Raw genomic sequence first — 15,212 nt, forward strand, 5'->3', positions numbered from 1 at the left:
TTGTTCAAGGATCAGCTACTGCGTGTTCTTGATAAGTATGTACCGGTCAGACAGGGAGGAAGGCGTCGAGCGAGGGAACCGTGGTTTACCAAGGAAGTGGAATCTCTTGTTAAGAGGAAGAAGAAGGCCTATGTGAAGATGAAGTGTGAAGTTTCGGTTGGGGCGATGGATAGTTACAAGGTAGCGAGGAAGGATCTAAAGAGAGAGCTAAGACGAGCAAGGAGGGGACATGAGAAGTATTTGGCAGGAAGGATCAAGGAAAACCCAAAAGCTTTCTATAGGTATGTCAGGAATAAGCGAATGACTAGGGAAAGAGTAGGACCAGTCAAGGACAGGGATGGGAAATTGTGTGTGGAGTCTGAAGAGATAGGCGAGATACTAAATGAATATTTTTCGTCAGTATTCACTCAGGAAAAAGATAATGTTGTGGAGGAGAATGCTGAGCCCCAGGCTAATAGAATAGATGGCATTGAGGTACGTAGGGAAGAGGTGTTGGCAATTCTGGACAGGCTGAAAATAGATAAGTCCCCGGGACCTGATGGGATTTATCCTAGGATTCTATGGGAGGCCAGGGAAGAGATTGCTGGACCTTTGGCTTTGATTTTTATGTCATCATTGGCTACAGGAATAGTGCCAGAGGACTGGAGGACAGCAAATGTGGTCCCTTTGTTCAAAAAGGGGAGCAGAGACAACCCCGGCAACTATAGACCGGTGAGCCTCACGTCTGTAGTGGGTAAAGTCTTGGAGGGGATTATAAGGGACAAGATTTATAATCATCTAGATAGGAATAATATGATCAGGGATAGTCAGCATGGCTTTGTGAAGGGTAGGTCATGCCTCACAAACCTTATTGAGTTCTTTGAGAAGGTGACTGAACAGGTAGACGAGGGGAGAGCAGTTGATGTGGTGTATATGGATTTCAGCAAAGCGTTTGATAAGTTTCCCCACGGTAGGCTATTGCAAAAAATACGGAGGCTGGGGATTGAGGGTGATTTAGAGATGTGGATCAGAAATTGGCTAGCTGAAAGAAGACAGAGGGTGGTGGTTGATGGGAAATGTTCAGAATGGAGTACAGTCACAAGTGGAGTACCACAAGGATCTGTTCTGGGGCCGTTGCTGTTTGTCATTTTTATCAATGACCTAGAGGAAGGCGCAGAAGGGTGGGTGAGTAAATTTGCAGACGATACTAAAGTCGGTGGTGTTGTCGATAGTGTGGAAGGATGTAGCAGGTTACAGAGGGATATAGATAAGCTGCAGAGCTGGGCTGAGAGGTGGCAAATGGAGTTTAATGTAGAGAAGTGTGAGGTGATTCACTTTGGAAGGAATAACAGGAATGTGGAATATTTGGCTAATGGTAAAGTTCTTGAAAGTGTGGCTGAGCAGAGGGATCTAGGTGTCCATGTACATAGATCCCTGAAAGTTGCCACCCAGGTTGATAGGGTTGTGAAGAAGGCCTATGGAGTGTTGGCCTTTATTGGTAGAGGGATTGAGTTCCGGAGTCGGGAGGTCATGTTGCAGCTGTACAGAACTCTGGTCCGGCCGCATTTGGAGTATTGCGTACAGTTCTGGTCACCGCATTATAGGAAGGACGTGGAGGCTTTGGAGCGGGTGCAGAGGAGATTTACCAGGATGTTGCCTGGTATGGAGGGAAAATCTTATGAGGAAAGGCTGACGGACTTGAGGTTGTTTTCGTTGGAGAGAAGAAGATTAAGAGGAGACTTAATAGAGGCATACAAAATGATCAGGGGGTTGGATAGGGTGGACAGTGAGAGCCTTCTCCCGCGGATGGATATGGCTGGCACGAGGGGACATAACTTTAAACTGAGGGGTAATAGATATAGGACAGAGGTCAGAGGTAGGTTCTTTACGCAAAGAGTAGTGAGGCCGTGGAATGCCCTACCTGCTACAGTAGTGAACTCGCCAACATTGAGGGCATTTAAAAGTTTATTGGATAAACATATGGATGATAATGGCATAGTGTAGGTTAGATGGCTTTTGTTTCGGTGCAACATCGTGGGCCGAAGGGCCTGTACTGCGCTGTATTGTTCTATGTTCTATGTTCTATGTACACTCCTGACTTAGGCCCCTCCCTCATGTTTTGAAAGTTCTTTGGCTATTGTCCCAAGGGGAACTCCCCAGGGTAACCAAATCCCCTGCCCGACATCCTCCAAGGCTGACAATCACTGCTGTGTGTGTGTGCGGGGGGGGGGGGGGGGCTGACTGTCCCACCGAGGAGGGAAGTGCAGATGAAGAAGTGCGGAGTGTGGCATGAAGATCGACTGGTAGACTACCCAGTTACCAAGGCGGGCGCCAGGTGAGTTCAACCCTATTCAAGAGAGGGGAATTTACTTATATTCCTCCAGGCACTGATTTCGCTGACAGCTGCAATAAATTCCTGCTTCCTCAAAAGCCTTTTAAAACAATCTTCACGTGCAGAATCCTCACATTAATAATAATATATTAATAATAATAATCGCTTATTATCACAAGTAGGCTTCAACGAAGTTACTGTGAAAAGCCCCGAACTTCGTTCGGAGTATTATCTATTATTAAATGGGGAATATCCATGATTACTAATCCATTTGAAAAGGGGTCCCACAACTGAGTAAATTTGGAAAGCCATTGATTTTAAATCACTTTGTGTGTCAGATGCAGGCATAAATTGTTATATTCAAGGTTTAATTAAGCTCATGAGAAAAGAAAGGCAATTTTGTTATTAAATTGGCAACTTAGAGCCTGGATTTAACTCATACTTCTGGCAGATTCCACTCAAGTGCTTCATTTTGGGGGCTGGCAGTTTAATGTTACCAGAGGACAGCCAACACTTGCATTTGTATCGAGGTCATTTGCTACTTCACTGGGAATTCATGAATATTTCAAGCTCATGGCCGATCAATAATTGCCGGCTCCGGCTCAATATCAGCGTGTCCCTTTCCCTTTCAGCTCGAGCCAGCAGTTTCTGTACTCTCAAAGTTGACACTGCTGCTCAATCAGGGGAGGAAGGACTTTGCTGGTCGAAAGGGATTCGACAATGTTACCTTCGTGAGAATGCATTGCAGTCTCCTCTGATTCACCGGTGTGTGTTCTGCCCAGCAATTCTGCTGACACTACTGTCTTCCCCAGTCGTCAGATGTGACCTTGACCTGAACACTTACCCACTGAGATATCTGGGCAATTGCTACTGGAGACAATTTATGGCACATAATTCTCATCAGTAATCCAGTGGCGATCTGCGCTGACCCAGCCACGCCACATTGATGGATGACGGCAGTATACCCCAGGACCTTCTGTACAGTGAACAGACACTGGGTCATGACCTGCTTGAAGTTCACAACCATGTGGAAACATAGAAAATAAGCAAGAGGGGACCATTAGGCACTTCGAGCCTGCTTTGCCATTTATTATGATCATGGCTGATCATCAAGTTCAATACCCTGATCCCACCTTCCCCATCATATCTCTTGATCCCTTTAGCCCCCAAGAGTTATATCTAATTCTTTCTTGATGAAACTTACACAACGTTTTGGCCTCAACTACTTTCCGTGGTAACGAATTCCACAGATCCACCATTCTCTGGGTGAAGCTATTTCTCCTCACCTCAGTCCTAAAAGATTTCCCCCTTATCCTCAAAGAATGACCCCTAGTTCTGGACTGCCCCACCATTGGGAACATTCTTTCTGAATTTACTTTGTCTAATCCTGTTAGAATTTTATAAGTTTCTATGAAATCCCCTCTCACTCTTCTAAACTCCAATGAATTTAATCCTAACTGATTTAGTTTCTCCTCAGTCTCGCCATCCCAGGAATCAGCCTAGTAAACCTTCGCTGCACTTGCTCCATAGCAAGAACATCCTTGCTCAAATAAGGACACCAAAACTGCACACAGTACACCAGGTAGAATCATAGAATTTACAGTGCAGAAGGAGGCCATTTGGCCCATCGAGTCTGCACCGGCTCTTGGAAAGAGCACCCTACTTAAGCCCACACCTCCAGTCTATCCCCGTAATCCAGCAACCCCATCTAACCTAAGGGCAATTTAGCATGGCCAATTCACCTAACCTGCACATCTTTGGACCGTGGGAGGAAACCGGAACACCCGGAGGAAACCCACGCAGACACGGGGAGAACGTGCAAACACACAGAGGTGTGACCTCATCAATGCCCTTCACTTCAAGGACACCTGCAAGTGGGATTTGATGATGGCTAGATTGATGCAGGCAACTGGGGAAACAGTCACTGATGAACATGACCTCTGGAGGCTGACTGTTTGGAAGAGCATTGGAAGAGGCGAGTGGAAACAGAAAGCTCAGCAGAGCAAATGCGGCAGAGGCTTAATATGCCAGAGTGGGACACGTGGGTCACACCAGACAGTGCTTGGCACGGGACTGACCAATAAGGCACAAACCATCTTCTGAAGGCTGCCACAGAATTCTCACATAAGAATAATGTACACAAGGTCAAATACATTTAAGCATCATTTTATTAAATGAGTATTTTGGCACTATATTGAGGAAAAGCAATACTTCATTTACAAAGCCAGGGTAAATTCAATTAACCATTAATTGCAGAAAAACGAAGCAATGAAGGACACAACTCATTTCCACAAGTAAAAAAGAAAATTTGTATCAACGCAAAACATTTTATGCCGGGTTTGTAAATGTGGGTGAGGCAAGATTTTGCAAATGTGAGATTGTATTTCCCATTTTATTCAACCGTACATAGGTTGTTACAGTTGTGTGATGTTTATTTATAGTCTGTAAATTGTTGCGAAAGCATAATTATTCACACTGCTACTTCACAAAATGCATCAGAAAGATGAAAGTGCAGATTGTGTATGAAACGGAACAGGAGAAAATGATTTGAAGAAAACCTCTGCCCCCCCCCCCCCAAATTATGAGGTGTCAATGGGGGAGTATCAGAGTGGTCGAGAAACCCAAGGACTGGCTGAGTTTAGTAGCACGGCATCAGTTGATTCTTTTTATGCTGTTTCCCAGCAACTGGGAGCCTTGCAGAGGCTGAGTGGCGGTCTAGACCTGCACCAGATGACCAACAGTTTGGGGGTGGAATGAAGAGAGAGGGATGGAAGGAGAGATGGGTTGGGGGAAGATGAGGGGATGGGTGAGATTTCAGGATTGAGCAGGTTGAATTCATTTAGGAGAGAGATTGCAGGGATGAAATTGTTAGGGGCACTCTTAATGCTACTCCTCTTGACCCACAAGAAGTGCTGTAAAAGCACGTATCTGCTAGGTTAACCTGATCCTTTCTCCATTGAGTTGCCTTGTTTCTGAGGTCTTGGAAACCCAGCATGCAACCATTAAATGTATAAATCTGCTAAAATTTAAGGTATGCTACCAATTAAGTGCATTTAAATTACTGATCCACCTTTTTAGAGCAGGTTCGTTGTCTTCACCCACTAAACCAATACCACTTAAATCAAAATTATGTGCATTCAGATTGGATTGGGGTTCATTTTCAGACTTTCAGAACCTACCAATACTCCATTATGTGGATTTAAAATCTCTCACTGGTATCTGTTCTGGTGAACACCACAGGAGTACATAGGAGCATTTTTTACCCATTCAGTCCACTTTGTCTACAGTGCAAATCTACTTAGAACTATTGAATTCTCCACAGCACAACTGGAGATATTTTACCTCTTGTGTCTGTGCTTGCCCATATAGGGCGAGCCACTTTGTCCCATTTCACAGCTTTTTCCCCATGCCCTTTTGATATTTATCTTTTCACATATTTATGTACTTCCCTCTCCAGCATCATCTCAAAATTAAACCCTAACCCCTCCAAAAAGAAGCCCCAAATCCCCAATTCGGTCCTTTTTAACAGATTCTGTCTGTAAAAAAGTCATCTATAGCTGACACTGCGCATAATTAGGTTTACCACTGCGTGAAGCTAATCCAGAAACCAGACACTTCTGCACCAGGATCTCATTTGCATGGGACATGCTGAACTGAGTTCCTGCACACTCTCACAATAGGCTTATAGCCCAGTCAGTAAATCATGGGTGGTAGGGATTGGTTTTGGACAGTGACTGAGTTGGAGGCCTGATTTGCATCAGTGCAGATTGCAGGACTGCATGTAGAACAGGTGTTAAGACCTGTGGGTTAACTGAGATATCTTGCCGCTTATCCTTCGGCAGCAATAACATTAACACTAGCGCATTTAATGAAACTGAGGAAAACTAAGGTAGGTAGCCATGCAACTACAAGTCATAAGCTACAAAATCAGCAAGAAGCCGCCATCATTCAGGGCTACAAGCTAAATTCAAGGTTTGCTTGTGAACATTTTTCAGCATATTCAATGTATCTTGTATTCTGTACACTACATGTGTAATACATGACAATGCCATATTCACTGCATCTTGTACTCTATACACTGTGTATGTAATATATCATAATGCCATATTCAGTGCATCTTGTATTCTGTACACTGTGTGTAATACATCACAATGTGTAGTCATCTCAGAACGAGTGCAATAAAACAGTCTTGTAATGCGAATCTCAGTCTGCTGTTGTCAACTAAACCAAATCAACCCGAGGCCCTGTTGTGACTGAGCATTCAGGCCTTTTCCGTTCCTTGTTAAGTCCCCAGATGTAGAAGTAAAAGTTAAAAGTTCATAAATAAAGAAAAGGATATTCAGCACATATGCACCTCCACTTGTCATTCTGTTCACTAATAACAAAGGTCCCTTTCCTGCCCTCTCAATATCTCTGTACTCGTCGCCAACTTCAACAATCAATCTAATCCATTAAACATGTCGGAAGAGTCAGTGTTTGCTGCAGAGGCTGATGCCCTGTTGCCACAGGTCAGCAAATCTAATTCCATAGATGTTGGTTGGCTGGAGTCCTGAAGCTTCTCCGTTCTTCAACACTCCTCTGTCAGGTCTTCCTCTCTGATCAAGAAGTTCCAACATATATTATCCTTCCTCAATCAGTGAAGCTAAAAGTAGCTATCATGGTGTTCTGCAAGATAGCCAACCCAAACATTTGGAATTTCAAGGCTTTAAAAGATTTCACATTGTCTGATGTCTTCAAGAGTTGAAATTACTTGGAGATGTTTAGTTCTTGGTAATAAGGGGATCAGGGGTTATGGGGAGGAGGCAGGAGAATGGGGATGAGAAAAATATCAGCCATGATTGAATGGCGGAGCAGACTCGATGGGCCGAGTGGCCTAATTCTGCTCTTATGGTCTTGTGTTTCTGGCAATCATTCTGTCTGAATACAAGTATTTTATGTGATATCAATGGTGCTATCAATGGAGAAAACAATTAGCTTTGTTTCTAGTTTTTGCAGATAGAGAAGCAATTTAGTTTTGAAAAAAATTGGAAAGAAAAAAGTTAAAAGGAAAACCATTGGGAGAACTGGAAAAATTAAATCATGCATATGTCCACCTAAGTCATTACTTGCAGTACTGCAACTGTCCTGACATGTATTGCAATATTGCATGGTGATTGTAATCAGACTTCTGCACTCCTGTTGATGCTTTTCTTGGCATCATCCCTGTGCACATCAGGATAACCATTGCTGCAGCAATTGTCTCTGCTCTGAGGTTCAGTCTCCCGAATCGATCTTTGACCTTCTTGAGCAAGGGCAGTTAACCTCCTGAGGCGAAAGGATGATGCAGAACATCGGAATGATCCAGTTAGTGTAGAATTGAGATCTGAATTGGATGCCATCTTCGCAGAATGGCAACAGCGTTGCAAGCCTCTTCGGAAAGGGATGGTGAAAAGTCCGTAGGTGATGGGATCCAACACTGTGTTGAGGAGGCCAAAAATGAAGAGTATGTGGCTCAATGCTTGAGAGACCTTTCCTTCTGAAAGCATTTCTGGTGAGAACCAGTACCAGAGTCCCAGGAGGTAATACGGGGTCCAGCAAACTATGAAGGAGGTTACAATAATGATGCTCATTTTCAAAGTCTTCATCCGTGCCTTTGGTATGTTGTTCGTTGATCGCCTTAAATGCACTTCTTTTGATGACACTGGAAGAGGACACAAAACAGAATAATATGATCTACAGCACCATCATCGAGGGAGGCCTTGTGGCATAGTCGGTAGTGCCCCTGTCTCTGAGCCAGAGGCTCCCGGTTCAAGTCCCACCCCAGGACTTGTTGGCCAAGGAAGGTGCATTCATAACGTGGGAAACACATTGAGTATCAACCTGCAAAAACCGTCCAACACGCCAACAGCAGATAGTAAGTGTGGGAGAGACTCCTGGTAGCCATGCTTGATGTGGAGAGGCGCCCCTCAAGCTATAAGCCTTTGGTGGCAGGCTTGGGACCTGTTCCAGGTAAAACTCATTCTGGGAACTGGTAATATCTGTCTTGGGCACCACTATGTGCTGGAAGAGAAACAACATTTTCATTGGGAATATGTAAAATATTCTCCGAGGACTGAGTACAGGCCACCAATAAGATCAATCATATAAGGGAGCAACTGAAGTAAATCAACAAGTTGTGGATTGAATCAAAAAGTCTGCAAATTGTGGGAGCTAGGAAAGACGGAAGGATCTACACAATTCCACAGGTTTGACATTCTGAGAAAGAATGAGTTACAGCAGGCCACCTTAATTTTAACACAGTAAATATCTAAATATTCAACTTACAATTTCCCTTGTTCATCCTCTTTGATATCTCCATTAGGATTCGGCTATAGCAAAATATCATGATCACCAATGGCACGAGGAACAGGAAAACAAAAGTGAACATGTTGTATGAGGTCTCCTGCCAGTGTGCTTTGAAACTCCCCATCGTGGAGCACTGCGTGAAGTTCTGAGGCTCAGTAATACTCACAGTGTGAAACAGGAGAATCTGTAACAGAGAAAGTGAAGTTGCTAATGCAGTGTTCCATCTTGCTCGCAGGCACCCCAACTGCCTCAGTAAAAATGAATGCTTTATGGATTGCTGCTTTCTGTGTCGTATTAATTGTAATGCATCTTTGTACATGTTGTCAGAAACCTCTTTAAATAATTGCTAAAGCTATCACCAAATATGTCACAGGAAAGAAATGACTAATCAATTGCGACCAATCATGACTGAAGTTTGGTAAAAAAACAGTTCTTTACAACACATGAGGCATTGACACTTACAATATACAAAAGTTGATTATTCTTTATGTCACAATCCCCTGGGCTGGTGCATGGCCAAATCCAGCCCCACTTGACCCGGAGTCGAAACACAGGTGAAATTAGAGTTTATTTAAAATACCCCGAGGTCCTTGGTTGAGCTCCAATTAATGGCAGTCACCAGGTTTGTAACTTAAAACACAAGTAACCTTTTATTATGTACAGTGTGGCTGCACGGTAGCACAGCGGTTAGCATTGTCGCTTCACAGCTCCAGGGTCCCAGGTTCGATTCCCGGCTTGGGTCACTGTCTGTGTGAAGTCTGCACTTTCTCTCCGTGTCTACGTGGGTTTCCTCCGGGTGCTCCGGTTTCCTCTCGCAGTCCAAAGATGTGCAGGTTAGGTGGATTGGCCGTGCTAAATTGCCTTTAGTGTCCAAAAAAAGGTTAGATGATGTTACGGGGATGGGGTGGAGGTGTTGGCCTAGGTGAGGTGCTCTTCCGAAGGGCCGGTGCAGACTCAATGGGCCAAATGGCCTCCTATTCCACAGTAAATTCTATGATACAGTATTACAATCAAACAGACAGAAAATGTAACTGATTGTTACCCCTTCCCCAACCCCACTTTCTAACTAGTCCCACTATCTCTGCACAAACACAAAGACAAACAACACATAGGGGACAGGGTGGTGGAAAGGGAAAGAAAATATTAATAAAAATTAAAGGATAAGGATCTTTGATGCAGTCAATGTCTTTCTGAAGTTCAAGCTTTCATTTTGGTACTTCTTCCTGGGCTGAGATGGTTTTCTCTGGCAAGTTTGTCGACTTGCTCTGCAGACTCCGCATCATTTCAGGTTTACAGCAAAGGATATGCCAGGCACTCACTGCTTTCAGAACAATAGTGCAGTTCTTTCGCTTCAGCAAGGGGGGCGGGGTGGGGGGGGGGGGGGTGGAGGGGGAGGGTAGAGAGAGTTCCTTTCAATTCCAAGGTCCAAACACTTCTGCCCAGTTCTTTCAGAAAGCATCAGGCGGGAACCTATCACTGACCGTTGTCAGGCAGAGAATTGTCCCTGGGCAATCGACTGGATGCTCGTTAATCAATCGAACCAAGTCCCTCCAAAGCTGGTTCCTAAGATCCACTCAGTGCCGAGGAGTCTGGTTTCTCCTCTCCAAAATACAAAACCTGTGAATAGTGTCCTGGAAGCAGACTGCTTCAGGTTTGAATCTTCTGCTTAAAGCACATCCCAATAATGGGTCCATGGAACAAAATAATAAAATAAAATAAAATAAATGGGATCAAAGGAATTAAACAGGAAGGGGACAGCCAGACGGTGACTCTGACGGAGCAAGGGCATTGACCGGGGCTGGTCATACAATAGAGATGGATGGACACCTGAGATGTGAGTGACCAGTAGCCACTGGATAAGGTGTAGGGCTGGCTGCTCTCGGGATCGGCAGATCAATGTGTGAGGGGAGGTACTGAAGTTGCAACACCAACCTGACTGCCCCTCACTCTCTCATTCCTTGCAGCTTACTGAGAGATATCGGTATGGTGCCAATGGAGATGGCAAATCTGCTAACTACAGTATTGGAGGAGTGCAGACTCCAGCAGCAACGAGCAGCAGTGCCCAGGGAGAACCCAGTGCCAAGAGACCAAGGGGCTGTAGGGCAGGCTGAAAAGGTGGAGGCTGCACCATCCAAAGAAGGAGCTCGAAGGTGAAAGAGACCGAGGGTCTCCAGAGGGCAGTCTCTAAGGGCGGAGAATCGGAATAGTGAGTATATAAAGTAACTTACCTCAGGGATTCGCGGCCAAGTCTCCAAGGAGCAGTCTTGTAAGGTGGAGCATCAGAGGGGTGAGTTTATAAAGAAACTTACCAGGTTGGCTGGTTTAGCTCAGTGGGCTAGACAGCTGGTCCGTGATGCAGAACCTGTCCAGCAGTGCAGGTTCAATTCCCGTACCAGCTGAGAATTCTGAATGCTCCCTCCATGTACCCGAACAGGTGCCGGAATGTGGCAACTAGGGGCTTTTCACAGTAACTGCATTGGTGTTAATGTAAGCCTACTTGTGACAATAAAGATTATTATGGGCTGGTTTAGCTCAGTGGACTAGACAGCTGGTTTGTGATGCAGAACAAGGCCAGCAGCGTAGGTTCAATTCCCGTACTGGCTTACCTGAACAGGCTCTGGAATGTGGCGACGAGGGGCTTTTCACAGTAACTTCATATTTGTGACAGTAAAAGATTATTATTACCTTGGGGATTTGCGGCCTAGTCTCCAGAGAGCAGTCTCGGAGGGTGGAGCATCGGAGGGGTGAGTTTATAAAGTAACCTACCTTGGGGATTTGCGGCCTAGTCTCCGGAGAAGAGTCTCCAAGGGCTCTGGTGAGTATTGGGGATTCCATAAAGCTGAGAAAAACTGATGTCCCAGGAAATCTGTGACCTGATTGACTGGTAGGAAATCTATGTTAAATTTGAAGGAAAGACTGCAAAACGAATTAACTAACTGAATAGTTAGCTGTGGCTGTGTAGGCGATGTGGTGAAGCTGTACGATATGGGAGCTGGCAGATGCCATTGCGAGCTGGAGAGACCACATCTGTAGCGAGTGTTTGTTGCTCGAGGAATTTTGTCTCCGGATTTATGAGCTGGAATCTGAGCTGTGGACACTGCGGCATAACCGGGAGGGGGAGGGTTACCTGGATGCTTTGTTTCAGCAAGCGGTCACACCCCGTAGCTTAAATTCGGCCAGTGATCAGGGATAGTAGGGTGCGGCTGCGAGTGAGGCAGGTAGAGAGATCCTGAAATCAGAAATGGAGGAGCCTCTGCTCTTGGCCTTGTACAACAGGTATGAAGTACTTGCTCCCTGTGTGGATGAGGAACAGCACTGTAGGGAGGATGAGCTAGTTGACCACTGCACCATGGTACAGGGGGCCATTCGAGTGGGGGGAGATAAAAGACAAGTAGTGGTTGTAGGGGATTCTATAATTAGGGGAACTGATAGCATCCTTTGTAAGCAGGACCAAGGGTCCCGCATGGTATGTTGCCTGCCTGGTCCCAGGGTGAGGGACATCTCTAACTGGCTTGAAAGTATATTGGCGTGAGAGGGGGAGGATCCAGTTGTTGTGGTCTACATTGGGACAAGCAAGATAGACCAGACTAGGAATGAGAACCTGTTTGGGGATTATCAGGAACTAGGAGCAAAACTAAAGAATAGGTCCTCAAGGGTTATAACCTCTGGATTACGGCGCAAACCATGTGCAAATTAGCTTAGGGATGAGAAAATTAGGGAAGTAAACACATGGCTATGACCAGGCTGGGCCAATCTAACCACTACGGAGGGGAAAGGAAACATAAAAAAATCAAAATGTAAGGTGAATGTGGGAGTGAAAGTTGGGGATGAGGCTGAGTGTTATCAGAGGTTAATAAAGGAGGTCCCAATGTGTGAAAAGTGGAGTGCACAAGAAAATCCTACAAGAGAAAGACAAATCAGTAGGACATATTTAAAAACCTTGTACCTAAATGCACGCAGTATTCAGAATAAGGTCAATCAGCCGACGGCACAAATAGAGACAAATGGGTATTAATAGGTGGGGATGACTGAAACATGGTTGCAGGAGGACCGAAACTGGGAGTTGAATATCCAAGGGTACTCAGTATTCCAAAAGGACAGACAGGATGGAACAGGAGGCAGAGATGCTTTATTGGTTAAAGGTAACATCACGGCTGTATTAAGAAATTATATTGGCACTAAAGGTCAAAATGTTGAATCGATCTGAGTGGAAATAAAAAACAATGGGAAAATCTCCTCACAGGCCCCCAAGCAATATTTCCAAATTGGGGGTGTAAAATGAACCAAGAAATAATGAGGGAATGTTAGCAGGACAGAACGGTAATCATGGGTGATTTAAACATGCATATTGACTGGATTAATCAAATTGGCAAGGGTAGCCTCGAGAGAGATTTCATAGAGTGTATGAGGGATTGTTTCTTGGAGCAATATTTTATTGAGCCAAACAGGGAGCAGGCTATTTTAGATTTAGTATTATGTAACAAAGAAAGGTTGAGAAATAGTCTTGTCGTTAAGAATCTTCTTGGAAGAAGTGATCACAGCATGCTAGAATTCTAAATTCAGATTGAGCGAGAGAAGACAGAGTGCCATACTAGAGTTTCAGCATTGGGCAGAGGAATTATACAGGCCTGAGGAAAGAGTTGGCCCAAGTAGACTGGACACAAATAATTGAGGGTAGGACAGTTGAGGAACAATGACGGATGTTCTAGGATATATTAAGTACCATTCAATTGAAGTATATTCCTGAGAGAAGCGGAATTGTGAAAGGGAGAAAATGTTCCATAACTAAACAAGGAAGTCAAAGAAGACATAAAGGCAAAAACTAGGGCATACCATACTGCAAAAGCTAGTGGTAAACTGGAGGATTGGGAGAACTTTAGGTTCAGCAAAAGGATATTAAAAATAAAATCAAAAGAGCTGAGATGAACTACAAAAGGAAACTATCAGAAAACACTAAAAGTTACTAAAACCTTCTATAAGTATATGAGGAAAAGTAAATGTTGGCCCTTCAGAGGACGATATTGATGACATAATAATGGGGAACACAGAGATGACGGAGGCACTGGACCAATATTTTGCCTCTGTTTTCACGGTAGAGGATAATTAAAATTTTCCAAAAACTGGGGCAGGATTCTTTGATCCTGAGGCTAAGTGTTGATGCTGTCGTAAACGCCATTGCGTTTCCCGGCGGCGTCAACATTGCCTCAGGATAAGCAATTCTGGCCCATACAGGGGGCCAGCACGGCACTGGAGTGACCCACGCTGCTACAGCTGCCGATCCCGGCATCAGATGGGCGCTGCCGGTCCGTGCATGCGCGGTGGGACCGCTGCGATTTCCTCACATGTGCGTTGTCTCCCTTCTCCGCGCCAGCCCCGACGCAACATGGCGTAGGGCTACAGGGGCCGGCGTGGAACAAAGGAGGCCCTCAGCCCGAGAGGCTGGCCCGACGATCGGTGGGCCCCAATCGCGGGCCAGGGCACAGCGAAGGCCCCCCCAGGGTCGGACCCACCCCACAGGCCATCCCCGGATCCTTCCACGTCGAGATCCCACCGGGTAAGACCAGGATAGAATGGCGCCGTCGGGACTCGGGTTTTTGGTACGGCCGCTTGGCCCATCCCGGCGGAGAATCGCCGGGGGGGGGCCCGTAGAGCGGCTCCCGGCTGGCGCCGTGCCGACTGCGCCGGTGCCAATGGTGCCAATTCTCCACTCAGAATCGCATCCCGGTGCCGGGGCGGCGTGGCTCGATTCGCCCCGGTCGTGGCGATTCTCCGGCCCGGGCTGAGAGAATCCCGCCCCTGCAGTTAATGAAGAGGAACTTGGTGCAATAACCCGCCCTAAGGACATGGTATTGAACAAACCAACGGTATTAAAGGCAGATAAGCCTCCAGGACCTGATGGTCTGCACCTTAGAGTATTAAGGGAGGTGACAGCGGAGATAATGGGTGCATCGGTTATGATATTTTGGAATTCCCTGGATTCTGGAAGAGTCCTGGTGGATTGGAAGCACACTAATGTGACATCTCTATTCAAAAAGGGAGAGAGGTAAAAAGTAGGAAACTATAGACTGGTTAGCTTGACCTCTGTGGTGGGGAAGTTGCTGGAGCCAATCATTAAGGAGGGGATGACTGAACATTTGGAAAGAGAAAGCTCAATCCACCATTGTCAGCACGGTTTTATGAAGGGTAAGTCATGCGTGACAAACTTGCTTGAGTTCTTTGATGATGTAACCAGCAAAGTGGATAATTGAGAACCTGTGGATGTGGTATATCTAGATTTCCAGAAGGCATTGACAAGGTGCCACATAAAAGTTTGATGTGGTGATGCCGGCGTTGGACTGGGGTGAGCACAGTAAGAAGTCTTGCAACACCAGGTTAAAGTCCAACAGGTTTGTTTCGATGTCACTAGATTTCGGAGCACTGCACCTTCCTCAGGTGAATGAAGAGGTATGTTCCAGAAACATATATATAGACAGATTCAAAGATGCCAGACAATGCTTGGAATGCGAGCATTAGCAGGTGATTAAATCTTTACAGATCCAGAGATGGGGTAACCCCAGGTTAAAGAGGTGTGAATTGT

The 15,212-nt window shown here is 45.5% G+C and overlaps 1 protein-coding gene and 1 long non-coding RNA gene across 2 annotated transcripts in view; one reads left to right on the plus strand and one right to left on the minus strand.

Annotated features, from left to right (window-relative positions):
* Positions 1-4,498: 4,498 nt before the first annotated feature.
* The window catches only part of gnrhr4 (gonadotropin releasing hormone receptor 4), a 29,661-nt gene continuing 18,947 nt past the window's right edge, over positions 4,499-15,212 (minus strand). Inside the window, exons 3-4 of the mRNA XM_072470530.1 lie at positions 8,615-8,819; positions 4,499-7,991 (exon numbers count right to left, since the gene is read on the minus strand). Coding sequence (XP_072326631.1) covers positions 7,471-7,991; positions 8,615-8,819 — 726 coding nt within the window. The 3' untranslated portion in view covers positions 4,499-7,470. The remainder of the gene's footprint in view (positions 7,992-8,614; positions 8,820-15,212) is intronic.
* Positions 10,708-15,212, plus strand: part of LOC140387431 (uncharacterized) — a 76,140-nt gene continuing 71,635 nt past the window's right edge. Inside the window, exon 1 of the long non-coding RNA XR_011933862.1 lies at positions 10,708-10,841. This is a non-coding gene — a long non-coding RNA (uncharacterized lncRNA). The remainder of the gene's footprint in view (positions 10,842-15,212) is intronic.

This window comes from Scyliorhinus torazame, chromosome 12, assembly GCF_047496885.1.
Source record: "Scyliorhinus torazame isolate Kashiwa2021f chromosome 12, sScyTor2.1, whole genome shotgun sequence".
Classification (NCBI taxonomy): domain Eukaryota; kingdom Metazoa; phylum Chordata; class Chondrichthyes; order Carcharhiniformes; family Scyliorhinidae; genus Scyliorhinus; species Scyliorhinus torazame.